At 40.1% G+C, this 19828-nt stretch overlaps 2 protein-coding genes across 2 annotated transcripts in view; both read right to left on the bottom strand.

Annotated features, from left to right (window-relative positions):
* Positions 1 to 1119: 1119 nt before the first annotated feature.
* Positions 1120 to 19828, bottom strand: part of LOC135463009 (E3 ubiquitin-protein ligase TRIM39-like) — a 42402-nt gene continuing 23693 nt past the window's right edge. The window contains exon 5 of the mRNA XM_064740330.1: positions 1120 to 1832. Coding sequence (XP_064596400.1) covers positions 1249 to 1832 — 584 coding nt within the window. The 3' untranslated portion in view covers positions 1120 to 1248. The remainder of the gene's footprint in view (positions 1833 to 19828) is intronic.
* On the bottom strand, positions 7251 to 13744 carry LOC135463115 (probable E3 ubiquitin-protein ligase MID2). Its single transcript, XM_064740437.1, has 4 exons — positions 13609 to 13744; positions 10254 to 10943; positions 9754 to 9849; positions 7251 to 8890 (listed from the first exon to the last, which is right to left on the bottom strand). The coding sequence occupies exons 2-4, from the start codon at positions 10923 to 10925 to the stop codon at positions 8759 to 8761; spliced, it is 900 nt and encodes a 299-aa protein (XP_064596507.1). The 5' UTR covers positions 10926 to 10943; positions 13609 to 13744; the 3' UTR covers positions 7251 to 8758.

The following is a 19828-nucleotide window of genomic DNA, read 5'->3' as shown; positions in this document are numbered from 1 at the left end:
TTTTCATTGCAGTTTGGATTAATGCCAACGGGTATTTATTCATAAAAAATTGTTTAGTAACTAAGACGTAACTGTTTATTACAGAAAATATGTTAGATGTTTACATAGTAATGTGGTAGAGGTATTCAATAAACACAAATAGTCCAGTAAATGTCAATGTGTTTATACTGAAGATAAAAATCTGATAAACAGATTAAAATATTTACTCTTGTAAACATGTCACATACTCAAACTATGTCCAGATCATGACAAACTGTTGTGAACGCCAAAGTTTGAATAAGCAAAGTTGACAAATAGAGAAACATTTAGGAAAGGAGAAACTTACAGCTGACAATGTTTTCAAGATAATGGCATCCTAAAACAGTTCTTGTTCAGAATAGGATTAACCTCATCATGCAGACAACATAGGGTCGACCGGAATTCAAAACAGAATTATCTTGTGTAACGCGCTGCAACAACAACGTCAATCTGATCTGGTCCGTTTTTACGATTTAATCTGAAACCACTGATGGGTTATGACGTACTGGCCCGATCATGGTAAGAAAAAGAATTTTCTATACCCTTAGCCACTTTCTGAGAAAGTTATTTGGAAAAAGGCTGTTTTTGGTAGTTAGATCCGATATTGAGGTACTCGCGTTCTGTGAGAGGCAAAACATTTTTTTTTTTCAGTGGGGCGAAATACTGCGGCAAGTTTCCACGAAGTTAGGTACAAGAGACTAGTGCACCACAAAAGAGCAGTTTTGACAAAGTGTAACCCAATTTTGTGGTTAGTTACGTGGTAAGTGCACTATTCTATATATACAGACTATTGGTTATTTATTTCTACAAGGTTTTTTGTCACAAATGTACATCCTACTACATGTAACATGTTGACTATACGTATTGTCAAGTACAAACTCTGAACTGTTTTGCTCAGTGACACTCCTGATTATGCTGATTTACAAGTCACCATCACTAAAAATAAAACTACCCAGTCATCATCTACATGTATTTTGTCTGAAAGAAACCTGACACTGATGTTCAGGACAAGTGAAACAGACTGTGTATAACTAGCCTACACCAAGCTGTAAGCTTGTGACAGACGAAGAAGCTATACATACTGAATTAGCTACACTGCTCACATTAACTAAAACATCTACAAACTGGTCATTTTTTTTTCTTTCTTTTTTCAAAAAAGACTTAACAAAACAGTGTATTTCAACAAATTATAATATGATGGAAAAGATGTAATGAATAATTACCCGATGGTCAGGAAGTGCTTATCATATCACGGAGAACTTGAGGCAGAGTTGCAGAGTCACCCGTTACCAGACGAGCAGACACAGACACAGGTCCAGACAAGACACAAAACTCAACCGATGGCACGAGAGGCTCTGTGACGATAACATCACTGACAGTGTACATTACCTGGTTGTTGTCACAGTCCAGGACTGTCAGTGTGTGGTCATCACAGTCCAGGTACACACCCAGGTGATGAGGGCGTGTGTAAGGTCTGACCTGTAGATAGCCAGGTTTGATCTCACCACCACCACGGTGACTACAACACCTGACCTCATCACCACGGTACACCATCACAATGTACCAGGAGTTACGGCCAGGTTTTGTCTCCTCACTCACATCACAGCTCTCCTGTGTCACTCCTACAAGACAGGAACAGCCAGGTGAACAGGTGATGTGTATCTCCCAGTAGTACCTGCCCGTCTGGTAACGCCCGTCTGTCACAGCTCTCCTCCACCTCAACTCCCGGGACAAGCCCTCTCCCTTTACCACACAGCCGCTGTCAGTGATTCTCAGCTCACTGTCGTCTGTCTCTGTGAATCTCAGCGTCGGCTCTGCAAAAACACAACAGAAGCAGCATAAACAACAGCAAACCATAAACACACGCTGTAAGACTGAGGTTTAAATACCTGTACACATACTTTATTTTTAATTCTCAACACAATCTCTTGGAATAAAATGACATATATTGCTGACACGAATTTAATTTATACACAGATCTCTGTCATTTTCAGCCAGTATGAAAGAGTTGAGCTTCGACAAGGATCCGTCACTAAATGACGGGTAGCCCTAAGACATAGGCTAAATACTGGGTTAAAATACAGACTTTTAGTGATCTAATTTGTTCGAAACTTATCACCTACAACGAGAATAATACCTTCCTCTATCCAGTCATTGGTTTTAGTTGTCAGTTATGGCACACTTGAACACACAATTCACTATGAAACTGTAGTAGGGCTGTTGTCGTTCGTGGTGTACCGAAGCCGTTTGTGTAGTAAGGGAGGTAACTCATCACAAATAACTTACCCAGTGACTTTCATTGCCACAAAACCGCAAAGACTATCTAATCTATCAGAATTATTAGTAGTAATCAATTGCTGGATTCACAGTAAATATTTTCTGCAGTTAAATATTTCAAGACTAAGAAAGAAAAACGTATATTAAGTGATGAAATAAATGTAGATCAACAATTATAAATATATGGGCTTACATACATGGAATCTCTACCCTTTCATATTAATAATAATAATAATAATAATAATAATAAACAAAAACAGATACGAGGAACTGCATAATATCAAGCTGGTATAAGAGACATTGCATATATATATATATATATATATATATATATATATATATATATATATATATATATAGCTCTGGCTCTTCAACTGTACATTCTATTCCCTTTTCCTCAGTACTTTCTCATGCAATACCAGCTTCATATTATGTCATTCACGCTCAACCATTGAGTACGACGTTAAACTCCAAGCACTCACTCACTCACTCACGCTCAACCATTCCTGTCTTTCTGCTAACTTGCCATACTTTGTTTTATCTTTATACGTGCGTGCATTGTACACCTACGCACCTACATGTCTACAAACCTATGTATTATTTACTAGGCCTATATATATTTCCTGATGATGCCACAAACATAGTAACAGAAATACAGACTAATATTATGACTTCAATATTCCGAGTTACTTTCTTTTTATTTCACTGAGGGCTACATTATGTTCTCTGTCCTTTTCTAACAGTGCACCTACTGATTTGTACACAATCATGAGGTAAACATCACTCAGACACTCAGGGGTACACATGTTATCTGTTCTGTATTAACAGTACACCTACTGATTTGTACACAATCATGAGGTAAATATCACTCAGACACTCAGTTGCACAATATGTAATCTGTTCTGTATTAACAGTACACCTACTGATTTGTACACAATCATGAGGTAAACATCACTCAGACACTCAGTTGTACAATATGTTATCTGTTCTGTATTAACAGTACACCTACTGATTTGCAAACATGACATGCCTTGCCACGTGTCCTGTTATAACAGTGCACTTGCTTATTTAAACATGAGGTAAATATCACCCAGACACCGAGGGATACACTACCATCTGTCCTGTTCCAACTGTACACTCTGCAATGTGCTTTCCTTTTTTGAAGAAAATAACATATTGTTGAATACACTTATTTTTTTTTTCTTATTTCTGAGCAAACCATGCTATAAGTAGCTTGCATTGGCTTTTAATTTCTCAGGACAGCCTACTGATTTCCTTTCGACTTCTGAGCCCAGTGTACACTTTACAAGTACCATACCTTATTTTATGTCTCTATATTAGCTTGTGTCTTCCGTGCACACCCTACTGTATAACTCACATTAGTTTATATCCTATCTGCACACCTTACTGTATACCTCACATTAGTTTGTATTTTTCTTTTGCCCACACTAATGCATACCTCACATTAGTTTGTATCTGTTTTGCCCACACCAATGCATACCTCACATTAGTTTGTATCTGTTTTGCCCACCCTATTGCATACCTCACATTAATTTGTATCTGTTTTGCCCACCCTATTGCATACCTCACATTAATTTGCATCTGTTTTGCCCACCCTATTGCATACCTCACATTAGTTTGCATCTTTTTTGCTCACCCTAATGCATACCTCACATTAGTTTGTGTCTTACGTGGACACAGTAATTAATGCCGGACCTAAGTTTGTGTTTTGTTCACACCCTAATGTACACCTCACACTATCTGTGCTTTTTGTAAACTCTTCTCACTTTTGTTACTCTTGGAATACTGTTCATTTTCTGGGTGCGCCCTGCTGCATTACAGCTCATGTCGGTTTGTTTTCTTCACACTCTACCGCGTGTTTTGAACGCACAGAACTGTGCACCTTCTCCACTTTATGTCTGTATCTTTGATGCACATACTAATGTAAACTCTACAGTCGTTTTTGTCCTCTGTGCACACCTTAATGTATACCTTTTATACATATAACAACCTACTTGTAACACATAGGGGTTGCCCGCCGACCGCTGCTTCTAAGTCCTGACGTTCTTCCACTGTCTCTTTTACAATCACCTGTCTAGGGACAACGTGGTCATGTTGTACATAATCTAGAAGCTTCTGTCTGCTGACCTCATGTTTCTCCAGATCTGCTCTTATCTCATTCAGCTGGTCATCAATTCTGTGAGAGGAGGAGAGAAAACAAAGAGACACAGTTGTGCGGTAAACCTGTGTATCACACAGTTATGAAAATGTCATGATGTACTCAGATGTAGATCTGATTTGTCTGAGCAAATGTTTGTTTGAACACTAGATATACACCTGGGTCATATTTTGGACAAGTACAGTGTTGGTACTTAGTGTTACAGAAACACATCTGCTGACAATAGTCACGTGCACATGTACAACAAACCTAGACAGGTATAACACATTTATACATACGTTTTGGTGAAGTCCGTGGAACCCTGTCAACAAACAGAATTGAAAACACATATAAATTCATGTAAAGATGATAACAGAAACAAAGATTCTTTACCTACACTATTTCTTCTAAAATCTGGGTCACCTGGTCTGCTCATTTTAGCCAATATATATGTAATCTTGGCAAAATTATTGAGTTTCTTTTTTCTTACATGACCATCTCCTCAACAACATACTTGTATCTTGTTATATCTTGTAATATTCTACTTTCAACACTACTGATATCTGTCCCAAATTTTGGAAGAATTGGGGTATACTTTCACTACAACATGTCACAAAAACGCACTAAATGAAATGTCTTAGCTCCCCTATAGTACACAGGGGCCCTTGGCTCTTCCCTTAAACAATTAGACCACTCCCTAGTCAATAACATAGTCAAAATCAGCTCTAAATTCCGGTGTAATATATTCTATGGAGCTTGTTACAGTGCAATTTTTCCTCCAAAGATTTCCCGATCACCCAATCTTAGTTGAAAATGAAACGGTTTGTTCCACCGAGTACAAGTAAAACAGTAAACAACTTGAAGTTAGTTGTTGTATAAATACTCAGTTGTGATAATGATTTAATTTTGTACTTCTGTAAGAGAAGCAATCCTTTGTCAATTTCACAAGTATAACGGCAAAAATTTTATGATAGTGAAATACACTAGAGTTATCTCCCCTTACCGTAACGGCTACGGGCAGAAGATACATAGTGGACTATAAATCAGAAGACCAGGGTAAAAGTCTTCTAAAGAGAGGGATATAAACCAATGATATCAGGAAAATGAAGAAATGGCTTAATTCTGGTCTTTCTCTTAGTACTCCCTTTCACGGCATGTTTATGAAAATGATAGCCTATAGTAAAATTTATCCTTCAATGAAGTATACTTATGCATAAAACAAGGATGATTAAAATCGCAAACAAACAAATACCTCAAACACAGTAAACGCTAACAAATTTTGTGTGTTACAAGCTTGTGAAAGTAGCCATTGTGTTAATGGCTTATCGCCTATGGGTCTAAACTTTCTAAAATCAACTGTTTTGGGCTGAAAAACGCATCTGGATGAATGAAAATCGGGACAGTATATACAGCCATAACATGATGGTTTGCGTGATTGGTGTTTTACATTGGTGTTTGGCATTGGGGTTGGAGGAAACTGGGCAGAGCCCGAGGGACATCAACTGAGACATGGTTGTCTATATACCTTTTGTACATTGGCTAATTTATGTTTTTCAAACACTGATAAGGACTTTATTACTGTTCGTATTCGTATTTCGAAAAACATCAAACAACGTACTCTTTTTTAATTAAAAAATAATGTTCGCGTCGGGGTAGTCTAACGGTAGTTTTACATCAAATCGGTGTGGAAGAGTTTATATTTTAGGCCGGAGGCGAAGCCTGAGACCTAAAATTTGCAAACTCTTCCACATCGATTTGATGTAAAACTACCGTTAGACTACCCTGACGCGAACATTATTTCTATTCTATTACCTTGGTAGCAGCAAAATGTTTTCGTAATTATAACAAAAACGCCATTGCGGTATAGATTATCAACAAAAAACGCCCCCACTTTCCCTGACACGTTGTTTTCGTCCAACCGAACGTTCTAAAGGGGCGTGACCTAATTCTCGACAGGGAACTCGTACAGGGGGTGTTAAAATGCGATGCTAAATATTACGGACGTGCTTCACGACTAGGATAGAATAATAAAAAGAATACGTTTATTTCTCGAAAACAATTCCGACCATAAAATATAGCACTATAAAATAACACATCTGCAGGGCTGCTTTCATATTTCAGCTAAGACGATGTTATCAGGGTAGGCTTCGATGAGAAAGGCACGGTGTCAAACAGCGACCACACTGACAGTGAGCCAGGAAGGTCGCTCGTTGCTGGAAGCGAGAGTTCGGGGAGATCAAAAGTTTTCCCAAACTCTGTCTGACGAGCTAAAGGAGCTGGAAACCTAAGGCATCAGCAAAACGACAACAAAAGTGGGAAGCTCAACTGTTTAAACGTAATTAAAGTTTGAATTACGTACGAAAAAAAAAAATAATTGACACACAAAACTAGGTTAACAATAGTTTGATACTGAATTTTATTTGGTTTACTTGTGTAGGCTAAATGCTTTGCGGTCGTGTTGTATTCTGTATCAAATTCATAAACACTGGGTAACGAATGTTGAAATAATGGAACACTTCAGTTCACATTTTCAATTCAATATTAATTTCTCAAAATATGTTGATAAATAACAAAACAATAACAACATCATAGATATGTGTTTATACTTATTATAAATAAGCAAAAAAATATATATAATTTATATGTTGAAGGTATCATGAAGATAAATATGATTTGCCTTTATTGTATTGTGAAATACAATGGATGGATCACAATTTAAATTTGCAATGACGCAATCTGTACAAAGTTATAGTTAATTAAACCAGCCTCGTGCACATTTCACACAGTTTAACTCGGATAAACATCAAACAAGGATTGGGAGTTGAAAAGGGCGATCTGCAGCCAGTCCGTTATCCAGAGGATGTGAAGTTGATGTGAACTCTGCTGTTATTTATTGATGCATTGTTGAACAGCCCTCCAAAACTTTGAGACGTGACTGAAAACTGGGATTTTGCCATTTGGATGGTATTGCCACTGTTACGTGTAACATTATAGTCGACAGTGTTGGGCATTTGCACTGGAAGTGGCGTGACTGACATGGGAGTATTTTCACTCAACGGCATTTTCACTTTCAACATTTTCTGATAACACACTTGAAGCATGCAGGATAATGCTGATTTCATGGCGTTTTGAAACGTACGGTTTGGTGACATAACTCCGTACACTGGATTCATTGCGGTGGCCTGTCACAGACATAACGTCCATCACAGAAACTCCGTCATCAGCAGGAACTGTGGCTGTCGTAGCCCGGACGCAGTGATTCGTGTACCGGCGGCTAAGTTTTGCATCGCGGGAAATATCAGACATCATGGATCTGATCTTTTTTAGATCCATTGGTTGATTGCCATACCATGGTTTGTGGTCAACTGGGACGTTTGGGAGAGGCCGGTGAAAGAAAACTTGCAAAAAGAATTATCAGGTCCGTATGTTAAAAAAAAACAAATTTTCGTGAAACCATTATTATCTCTTATTGTGTAGCATTCAAACGTCCCAATGGGCTTTAAATTATCTGTAACCTGATACTTTTCTTCTTTAAAATAAACGTTCGCTCCGATAGAAAAAATAGCCATTTTGTTTCTTTGTTTATATTTGTCGTCTGCTTTATTCAATGTAATCAACAACCTCTATCCACCCATAGAACTACAATAGAACCATCCAGACGTCAAACGCTTCTGTCTCGTGATGGGGGGTATCTAACGATCAAGATAATGTGCACTTGCCAAGCAGTGCGTTGTATGTAATAAAAAGGAATCGAAGGGTAATAGAATATTACATAGATAGAATTCTGGAGTTGTTTATTAGTCTTATCGCTTATGAGTAGAAAAACAGACACTGACTGGAGAGAACCACTGAACAAAGTGAAGCAGTTGAACTCTGGGCCTAAACTTTAATAGATCTGGCACCATGAGATGGATTTGAACACCTGATAACTGTTCATTATGGTCATTGTAAAAGGGCGGTCACAGGTTCAAAATGTCACAATGGTAAATAAGACGCCTCTGAGTACTTACACAGCATACAGATCACATTTGTTTACAAATGAGCGGTCAGAACCAAGATATCCACAGCCCATACATGTAAGAAAACTTTGTACGTTCTCTGAAGGTGACAAATTATTGTCAGGTTGTCCTGTGTGGTTAGTTGAAGTATTTAACTGGAGCTGAGGCAGCTGAACCAATGGTAGAGATCGTACATGTTTGACTTACCTGTAAAAACTCGACATCCATTGAGGCTAATAAATCTTTGGAAGCCTGTACCATCCTCTCCATTTCCTGGGAATGTAGCTGGAAATGTTTGAGTATAGCGCTACACTCCACACTCCACTGTGAATAGCGTGTTTTTTATGCCATCTAAGGACTGTTGTTTCCAGGCTTGTAAGGCTTCCAAGGCTGCACAATAAGCCCTTTCTACCTCTTGAGTGTGAAGTTTCTGGGTTTCCTAACAAACACAAAGAACGTTTATTATCTCATCCACACCATTACAGGCCTGTACAAGAAATTATACATGCCTGTGTAACAGAGTGGAATATAAGCACCACACAACTGTATCTACAATGTACTTCCTGGCTAAAGGGAATTTCACTTTAGTCTAGCGGTGTACATGTTTCGACTCAGAGACGTTCTTGGTTCAATATCACAACTGGTGCTCTGAGCAGGGTGAGCTGGTGCAGCCTTCATGCTGTGTTGGTTCAAACACCAAGAGTGTCACCCTGGGATTAAGACACATCTATTATTCATACTCGCCCCGTCACATATCAGTGAGTGAGTGCTTGGGGTTTAACGTCGTACTTCACAATTTTTCAGACATATGATGACCAAGGAGTCCTTAGGGTGCATGTAATGTGCCTCCTTATTGCAGGACGGATTTTCACCACTCTTTTATCTATTGCTGCTTCACTAAGACGCCTTACCGAAGGCAAGTAAGCAGCCCCACCCAAGCCATTATACTGATACGGGTCAAACAGTCCTTACTCTATCGCCTTCATGCTGAACCCCAAGAAAGGAAGTTACAACTTCCTCTTTTAATGTCTTAGGTGTGAGTTGACCCAGGTCTACCGCTCAAGAAGTGGACGTTCGACCAACTGTGCTATCGGGGCCGGTCCCCATCACATATGTGGAGTGCGTACATACAATATAGATATTATGACAGCGTATAATCGACGATGATGTACCTAATGGAGTTGCCTGAGGTGGGCATATCGCGTCTGTGTCACTGAGAGTAGCTATAATTTTCATAAGAAAAATGAGTCACCAAGTATGCAATAAATCACAAGTTGACCAAGTGTCATCAAAACTACCAACCTGTATCTTATTGTACAGCCTCGTAACTCCTGACAGTGATTCTTTAGTTTCTTGTAGCACTTTCTCCACTTCACTAGTCTTGTTCAAGACCGCTGGCTGTAATGAAAAAAACTGCTACATTAAAAAGATCGTCTTTAAAACAACTCACTACAGTACAGAACAAAAAGCCCCATTCTTCACTATAGATTACAAACTATGGGTCATTATACCGTTCCAAATCATGACATTTATATTGATTATCGACCTATATACTAGCGCGGTACACGATTTAAATTGTGATTTAAGTCATTCGCTTAGAACATCCTTGCGTCTTTCTAACATCATTGAAAACTGTTTACTACTTCTCTTTGCATGATCTCAAAGTAATTTTGAACTTACACAACTTCTTAGTTTTTCGTAATGTCGTATTAATTGTTATGTTTGGAATTGACTTCACGATTAATGACTCGGAATATTCACTGTGGTTGTTGACTAATATACGAATGTCTTTTTTGCATTACCTTGGCATTCTCCGCTGCAGATGGTATATCCCGCACAGCATGTTCCGGATGGTCAACCACACACCCCACACAGATCACCAGCCGGCACCGTACACAGTACAAGCCGAATGGCTGACCATGTCTTGCACATGACCCTTGCTGAGTTGATTGTTCATCCCTGCCACTGGTCTGTCGCTGTGAGGTTTCCAGAGAGAGGTACTCCTGGGACGAAATCAGCCGGTGACGCTTCATAGCACCCATCATGGGATGAAAAGAAGCCAGACAATCTTTACAATACAGTAAACAACAGTCAGTACAAAACTTGACAGCTTTAGCCTGATTATCCTCACCACACAGAGAACAATATGGGATGTCATCCTCAACCTTCACAGCAGAAGAGAACCTCTCCACTATTTCTGCCAGGTGAATGTTGGGAGGCAGACCAGCCACACCTTCTTTCCCCAGACTGGTTGGTGTCCGACATACAGGGCATGAGATCAGCTGGTGAACACCCTCACTCCCCGTGCTACAGGTGACCTCATCTGTCTGTCCAGGTTTAGACTCGTCAGCATACGCACCGATACACTCCCTGCAAAAACTGTGCTGACAAGGTAACGTTACTGGTTTTCGGAATGTTTCCACACATATCGGGCATGTGGGAACTTCTTCACGATTTTCCTTGCTTTCAGCCATTACACGCTCGGTTTTTCACTGAAATAAAACCAGCTAATTACTTAGACTGACACCAATACAGGTTCTCCCATTTACGAAAGTATAAAATTTCAACACAGTACTGTCTCCATCTGCAGTTAAGTGCCTGTTCGTCTCTCTCAACAACATATAGGGTACAGTATTTTTGTCGCTTTTGCTGAAGAAGCATTACTATACATATGGTATATGAGAGTTTGAGCGCCTCGCTTCCCTGACAGGAAATAACTGTTTAGTTAGACATTTGGCGATTCTTGCATTTATCATGTACCTGACATTTTTTTGACAAAGATCTGATCAAGCCAATTTGGCCAGACGAGTTTGACGGTGATGACACCTTTATACAGCTCCATCCATAAATAGCAGATTGGTGTGTGAAAACAAGAGTATGTTGATTTAAAGGTAAGACCTGCCAATTCGCAAACACCTTCAACAGAAAGGGTGGGGCATAAGATACATGTATTTGGGTCAAACATCTGGACTATGGTGGTAGTGAAGGAGGCATGACCCTATATGATAATGGAGTCAAATGTCTGAACTACAGTGGCACAGAAAGAAACTTAACCCTACATGATAATGGGGTCAAACGTCTGGACTATAGTGGTCGTAAAGAGAACTGAACGTTATATGATAATCGGGGCGAATGTCTACATTGATATGAATTAAAATTGTAACAGGTCCAACTCTTCCAGCTTTCAGTGTTTTATTGTGTTATTGTGAGGAACCACAGAAGTAAAGACTACCACAGTGCTGCTATATCGTGCAATCAAGGCTGATTAAACTAGCCTAGGATCTTGGCTGTAATCTTTTAATATGGGGTTAGGTGTAGATCATAGCCGAGGAGTCATCCAGGATAAAATAGTGGCATGGAAAAACACCCTATCGCGGAGAAACTACGCGCAACAAAAATCCGCGCAAAATGAACCAATACATACATTAACAGGGAAAAACTCCTGGGAACTATGTTCACCGTGTCATCCTCTCTATCTCTGCCAAGTTTTTCCGCATTGTGTAGCCTTTACGACCAGTAAATCCAAGATAATTCACAGTTGTGACTTACGTCACATGCCGTGTCGACACTCTGACCTACTAAACCGTGTTATTGCTGCCCGCCTATGCGCATCCGTCGTTAACCTTTCATTACGTCATTATGTTTTGATGAGCTGGCTGTTAGTTCTGACAGGAGACGAGGAGACGCGAATTTGACAGAAGGCCATGGCGCAAAATGACCGACCCCACAGTTTGTGCAAACTGTCAGATTAAATTTGCAGTGGAAAAGGGGGGTTACCTTCGACATCCGCTCCATTTAAAATTGGGCACCACAGGCATTACGGTACGTGAAGGCCTCGATAGTTTTTTTTTGCTGAAGAATATTGCCATGTACACCAGAAGTCCAGAAACGACACCATGCAGGACGATGTGGTGCCATGACTTTTACCATTTGCTGTTGAAAGCAACATTTGCATGGTAAGTCGTCAGAATGTTAATTTCTGGAAAGGATGGAATGTAGGGGATACGTCGAATTAAAAAGAAAGACAACCAATATGTTGTCGACGCCAGCGAAGAGCCCTACATGCGGGAACTTTCATATTATTTTTTATTACCATGTAAGGGGGTGGGGGGAGGGATATGATATCACGGAAAGGTCACCCGCTGCTGCACATGTGCGCCTCGCTGACGGAATGCATCTGAATTGGACGAGGGGGTAGCTCTTCGTAAGCATTATATCGGAATCTGGTCCACATAGCTCTTGGGCTAAGGGTGGCTAGCGGTCCCTGCGTATCAGTAAGCCACCCTTAGATCGAGGTCTCGGGCCATGATAAAAGATACAATGTTTAAGACGTAAGTTGACGCTGCACACCAGAAATGTGACATACATGTCTAGACACATACACCTATCAGCCTGGTGTAAGCCCCTCGTGTAAGCTGTAGGCTGTAGAAGTAGGTTAGTGTTTGCTAAAGCATCACACAGACAGCACTGGCTAATGTATCAGCAGTCCTGCATATGTGGGTATATGGCTGTCCTGATGGGCTAAGCTGTGTCAAGTTACACCCTCCATTGTCCGACATCACTAAGTGAGCCTGTAATGTGTGCTGTGTGTGGCGTTCATAATACACGTGGTCACTTCATGCTTATATATACATCTGGGTGTTTATAAAATACAAGTTTTGATATTTGGTTCAGGCAGGCAAGCCGTGTAAAGAAAAACAAAAAACAAAAAAAAAAAACAAGAAAGCAAGTAAACAAACAGCGATCCCTGGTTGGGCTGTCCTGGCTTTGTGTGCCACGGGCGACACGTCACCGCCAGTAATCGACCTTAAACATAACTCTGCATAATGCCTTTTAAGGTCAAAGCTTCAAAAACTCACATGAATAATTTACGTACCATCGCCCTGTATTTATAGTGACAAGATCGACACAATTAACAACATAAACCAAAATTAGTCGTTTTCCGGGAGATGGAAATATTCTGACTGCGTATCGACAGTGTTAGAGGTTTACCCACAGGCTGAGGGTAGAGTCTATGTAAAGACACGCCCCAGTCGCATGTCTACTTTGTATCCATCTGAGCAAAACTCGACCAATTAAATACTGTCGATATCACATCCTCACCTGATAGAAACATCCAGCCATCAAAATAGACGTACTCAATCTTACATGACTTACCTGTCAACACAAAAAATACACCGTGCTTTACAACACCCACAAAACTACGCAGTCTGAAACAGAAAACACTTAGTTCAGAGAAATGCACGTGATCTCAGGAGGGGAGGTAAATCCCTCGATATGCTTTTACACATTTATACTCTACAATGATTAGCAGGGTTACCTTTTAACTCTAGGCTATATATGCGAATGCCTTATTTTAAGAAATTTATCAGTTTCCCTAAAATTACTTCAGCAGTTGGGTGCAAATTATTTATATTAGTTTCTTGGAGTTTCATGCTTGGAGTTTTACGCCGAACTGAACAATTTTTCATCCATATGACGACGAAGAGTCATTAGCTATGTGTACATACATGGTGTTTTTGTGGCAGGGCGTGTTCATACCACCAAAGGCTGCAGCCATTGAAGTATCCTGCTAAAGACACCAAACATGACACGTCACGTTATACGCCACCCAGACACATTATACTGCCACGGGGCCAACCACCCCCTGTTTCCTTGCTCTAACCTTCCAGTGCTGAGTGGCAAACGAGAGTGTCATTTATATTTGTTATCACATTTACTTTCAAACAGAATACCTTCAAAACACTGGTATAATGAGAATAGGCTATAGCTACAACAGTTACACACAGAATTCAAGCGGCATTAAATGAACAGCAAATTGATACGGAAAAAGAAAGTACACAAGACGAGTAAAGAATTGATATGGAAGCCGGATGAGGATATCTCTCCCCGCGGGTCGCACGAGGACGGTAACATTCGCGTTACACTCATAAATGGACAAACTTCCTCTCCCGTTGTATACACGTGGGCAGATATGCCATCAACCAGCGGATGGTTGTGGGTTTCCCCCGGGCTCTGTCCTGTTTTCTCACAACATAATGATCACCACCGTCGTATAAGTCAAATATTCTTGAGTTCGGCGTAAGACACCAATAGAATAAATAAACATAAAACATATTGATGAGAAAACGTCGGATGGCAACTGAGCTACAGCTGTGATAAATCTTTGTGTGTATTTGTGTGCATTGTTCACATGAGGTTCGTGGTCAGTAGTTTTCATCTGAGGTCTTCGCGTACTTTGATCGAATGCCCCCCCCCCCCCTTCTCCGCACTGATTCCCCTCTTGATATAGTGTTTTCCTGCATCTTTCTATATCCTCCTGTGTCTGTGTAATATCTATCCATCCTTGTCCATGGTTCTATGTGATATCTTTCCACCAGCAGCTGCAATGTATGTTAATAACGAGACAAACACATCATCATAATGTTTGCAAACAAATGGTAAGGTGTTTTTCTCTCGCTATTCTCCAGTGTGGAATGAAATATGATCACTTCATTGTGTAAGAATGTAAGCCTACAATGCACATCACAGGCCCACTTCCGAGCTATACGAGAAATGATCAAGTCTAGTTTTAGGCTGGTTCACAAACACTGCGCACAACTATCATCTAACGTAATGGAGACACAGGAAACCCCTGGCTGCACGACTTATTGGCATGATGTGGCTCGAAGACTTGCTTTAAACTAGTGCAACCCTGTGGAATTAGAAAATATGGCGCGATCCCATCAGCCTGAGGGCGTATCAGTCATGTTCTTCATGTAATTCGAAATCACGCTTTAGAACACGATTTTCAGGTCAACGGATAGACTCGTGTTCACGGTATCAGTCCTATCATTTTGAATTAAATTAACGCTGAGAAGCGGGCTTTCACATTACATGAACTATATCCCCGCTTACATGGGTCATTGTGCCGCGCTGACACGCTGATTACTCGGCTTGTCTCATCGAGAACTGTGGTAATATATCATGAAGATAAAATCTGCAAGAGGATGGAAAATTTAAAGGAAAAGGTCATGAGCTAGAATCTTTGGTATAGCTATTATGAATGGAGCCCTCTAACCAAACTGATACATTTGGGAGAGCAAATAATTCTAAATATTAAATAAATTGTTGTTTACCAAACTACATCAATTTCTTACTCTTCAGAAGATTATATTTGAACTTTCCTTACCTAAATTACACCATACTGGTGGCACTGGTGGATTAAACATTTTTGTAGAATTATTTTATATTGTTGGTAAATTCCTGATTACTCTATGGCTCTTCCACAGCACAATTTGTGGAAAAGAAAGAATTACTAAAGTCGGTGACAGTTGTTGTTTTTGGAAACTTTCTAATGGTGTGTTGTTCTGATTTTGTGCGGGTTAAGCTGATATGTTGGTTATTGTAGTTTATTTATTTTCTTTGTCACAAGCTATATCTACACATTCCACTGGTGGTGTTAGGTGACATTTATACATAGTTTCCGAGCATTTTCTGTTCAGACAATATTTAAGAACCTTGTTCATCTATATTTTTTTGGCACCCTACACAAGTTTGTCCGTTTCATAAGTTTAATGTATAAGTTTAAGAATGACCCAGGGAAACACGTCAATTTCGGTCATAGGGCTGCGCTCTTGATAAGTACGATCTGGACGTGGTCTCGAACGGTGACCGTCGTCGTCTCTTCCAGCGGGACATAAGCCATAGGTCGAGGCACGAAAATGGTACGATTCGCGCGAGATTATCTGCGTCCTCGTCCCGCCGGGAGCGGGGTGAAGGGATCAGGTCACCGTTCGCGACCATATTAAGCAGACCTACACGCTATAGATCAGTAGTAGTTATCTGGAGCGCAGCCTGCTGGCAGGAAATGAGGGGACGAGGACGGTCCCTTTTGCGCGCGAATGATACCAGGCACGAGACCTGTGCCATTGACGCGCGACACAAAATACACTAGAAAAACAACAAACCCGCTGCTAACACAAAATACATCGGACGAATATCAAGCCCACATACACAAAATACATCAAAGGAACAACAAACCCGCTGCTAACACAAAATACATCGGACGAACAACAAACCCCCTGCTAACACAAAATACATCGGACGAACACCAAACCTGCTGACACAAAATACACCAGAGAAAGAACAAACCCGCTGCAAACACAAAATGCATTACATGCAGAGCAATCTAATACAGAACAACACACTCATGCAGAACACACCAGATGTACAACAAACTTATAGAGGACGCAAAATACGCCATATGTAACAGAAAGTTGTATACAAAGAGGACGAAAAATACATCACATGTAAAACAAATCCATATAAATAGACGACCCAAGATGCATCAAATGTAAAAGAAAAACGGATACAAAGAGAATGTAAAATGAATCTGCCGCACAAAATCCCCACAAAAAGCTCAAAATATATTACATGAATGTACCAGAAACCCATAGTAAACACAAAAAATTATTGGTCGCTTAATTCACCTTATTCATAATTGTTTTGTTATATACGGTTTTAGAGTTATTACAAAAACAAGACTGGTATACACAGAACTTTGTACATCATTTACAGTCATGCGGAAGGCTGGTTACTTACCTGTGTGAAGTTCTCACCTGGGTGTCTGCAGGTGTTTACTGGAGAAATAGCATGTCGGATAAGACACATGGTTGTGATGTCGTTTAGATTGCTTTGGTAAGCCGACTGTGTAATGTTTCCCGTAATAACATCATTTTATACTTGTGTAACTTATTTACCAGTCTAGTTTAACGATACCTGTAAGTCAGACGGCTACGGTGATAAACAATATAACAAATCGCTATTTACCATCAGTGATAACGATAGAGGCTATACGTTATTGGGAACGTTGGATTTCATTTAGTAATATCAGAGATTTCTGCAGATTATTTACTGTCGGTGTAAGATCTACTTCACCTGATCTGTATATTGATCTATAGACAGACCTTGTCTTATATGATGTCAGTGGTAATGTGGTGTATTTGTTGTTTCAGGGAGACAGTTACCCTGTGCTCAAGAAACCCACAGTGAACACAAAACACATCCAACTTACACATAGTCATTGGTGTTGGAGTCATGATGTTATACACGTATCTGTAACAGTCTAACGTGTGCAGTTACTCAGTTTCCTCTAGTATAGGCTTCCGCCAATAAACATAATTTTGTACTTATTGTTATGAACTAATCACATAAAGCCTTTAAATATGAAGTATCAATCACTGACAAAGCAGGAAAGATATATTCGATTTTAAACCTTTTTAATATTTAAGTTTACTCTTAGATTTAGATTAATTTGTTTCTCTTCACCCATATAGATGCTTTTTTATCTTCTGTCATAAAACCGCCTTTCTAATGATGATACAGTATTGCGGTGTTACAGTAGTTTTTTTCTTTAACAAACAGGTTATAAAAGTTTGTAGACCGAGGGGTCTAAATAATAAAAATCAATCATATTCAGTTACTTTGTAACATTTTCCAACTTACGTATCTTCTACAAACGACATACATTCTTTATCAATCCATTATAAAGGCTGTGCCGGTTTTTGAAAGTGAGTAATCTCCCAAAACTTGGCATTAACTTGACAGTTAAAATGGCTAGTCTGCACAATCCCCAAATATTTTATGTGTCTGAACATTGTGTGTTAATGAACGATTCTGACAGTTGATGAGATTTGTTATTCCTTCTTTGTGACCCATGGCGCATATTGGCCCACAGTTATTGTCTGTTTGATTTCTGCCACCAAGAAAATCTCAGGCAATTTACCATTTACCTAAACATTAACATGTTTAAATGACATTTGGAAGCTGGCAGTCATAAGGCAGTAAGTCATACCACAAATACATGGATGACAGCGTTTAGGTTGATTAGCTGAAAACGTCTTTACTTTTTTATGGAGATCATTTTGTTGTTGATGACCAACAATTTACACATTACCGTAGTGTTTAATTCAGACTACAATATGTGTTCGTGCTAAAATGATGACAGTTGCCAGATTTCTTCCCTTTTGGGACGATAGATACAGTGTCAGTCCTGGTTCTGGTCACGCCCAGAACATTAAAAGGGGAAGTGATATCTTCCTTGCCTCACGTTTAACATACGGAATAATGCAACGAATTGTTGACATGTACCACGTATTAAACACAGAGGGGCCCTCGTGGCTCATTTGGTTAGCGCGCTAGTGCAGCGTAATGACCCAGAAGTCTCTCACCAATGTGGTCGCTGTGAGTTCAAGTCCAGCGCATGCTGGCTTCCTCTCCGGCCTTAAGTGGGAAGGTCTGTCAGCAATCTGCGGATGGTCGTGGGTTTCCCCCGGGCTGTGCCCGGTTTCCACCCACCATAATGCTGGTCGCCGTCGAATAAGTGAAATATTCTTGAGTACGGCGTAAAACACCAATCAAATAAGTAAATAAATATTATACACAGGGGATATCCACCACACCTGAGAAATTACACATGGTAGTTTGTAGATCAGGCCCCGGGCACAGAGGAAACCCAACACACGTCAGACGGTACACATCAGGTAATATGTGGACCACGCAATGGGCAGAGAGGAAACCAAGACACTTGAGAAAATGTACAAAGTAATATGTGAGGAATGAGACGAAGTGGAAATAAAGCACGCCCGAAAAGATACACATCGTATAATATGTGGGCCGGAAAAGAGACAGAACAGAAACTGTCCTCACCTGAGAAGATACAAATCAGGTTACATGTAGTCCAGGTATCAGACAGAGAGGAAACGCACCACACCAGAGAAGATGAATACCCTGTAATATGTGGATGTAATAGGTGACAGCCAGAGAGGAAACACAGCCCACGTTGGAAGATAACAAGAAGAAAATGTAATGTGAGGACCCCGTATTAGATAGAGGAAAAAAACTCTCCTGAGAAGTTACACATCATGTAATGTGTGGATCTCCTCTGAGAGGAAAACCATCTCTCCTGATAGGTTAAACATTAGGTAATGTGAGAACCAGGCATCAGAGACAGACAGGAAAACCAGCTCTCGTTAGATGTCACACATCATGTAATGTCTGGGCCGTGTATTAGAGAGAGACCAAACCAGTTTTCAGGAAAAAAGTTGCACATTATGTACTGTGAGGACCAAGTGTCAGACAGAGAGGAAACCCACCACAGGTGAGAACAAGAACATCAGGGAATATATGGACAAGGCATCAGACAGAGAGGAGACCCACTACAACTGAGAAGGTACACATCAGGTAATAGATGGACAAGTTATCTGATAGGTAGGAAACACACTTTATACCTGAGAAGATACACATTAGAGAATATGCATGCCAGGTGCCAGAGAGAAAACACACATAGGTGAGAAGATACACATCAGGAAATGGATGGACAAGGTATTAGACACAG

The sequence above is a fragment of the Liolophura sinensis genome, chromosome 2 (genome assembly GCF_032854445.1).
Source record: "Liolophura sinensis isolate JHLJ2023 chromosome 2, CUHK_Ljap_v2, whole genome shotgun sequence".
Taxonomy (NCBI): Eukaryota; Metazoa; Mollusca; class Polyplacophora; order Chitonida; family Chitonidae; genus Liolophura; species Liolophura sinensis.
The sequence above is the reverse complement of the archived record's forward strand: the minus strand, read 5'-3'. Positions and strand labels throughout refer to the sequence as shown.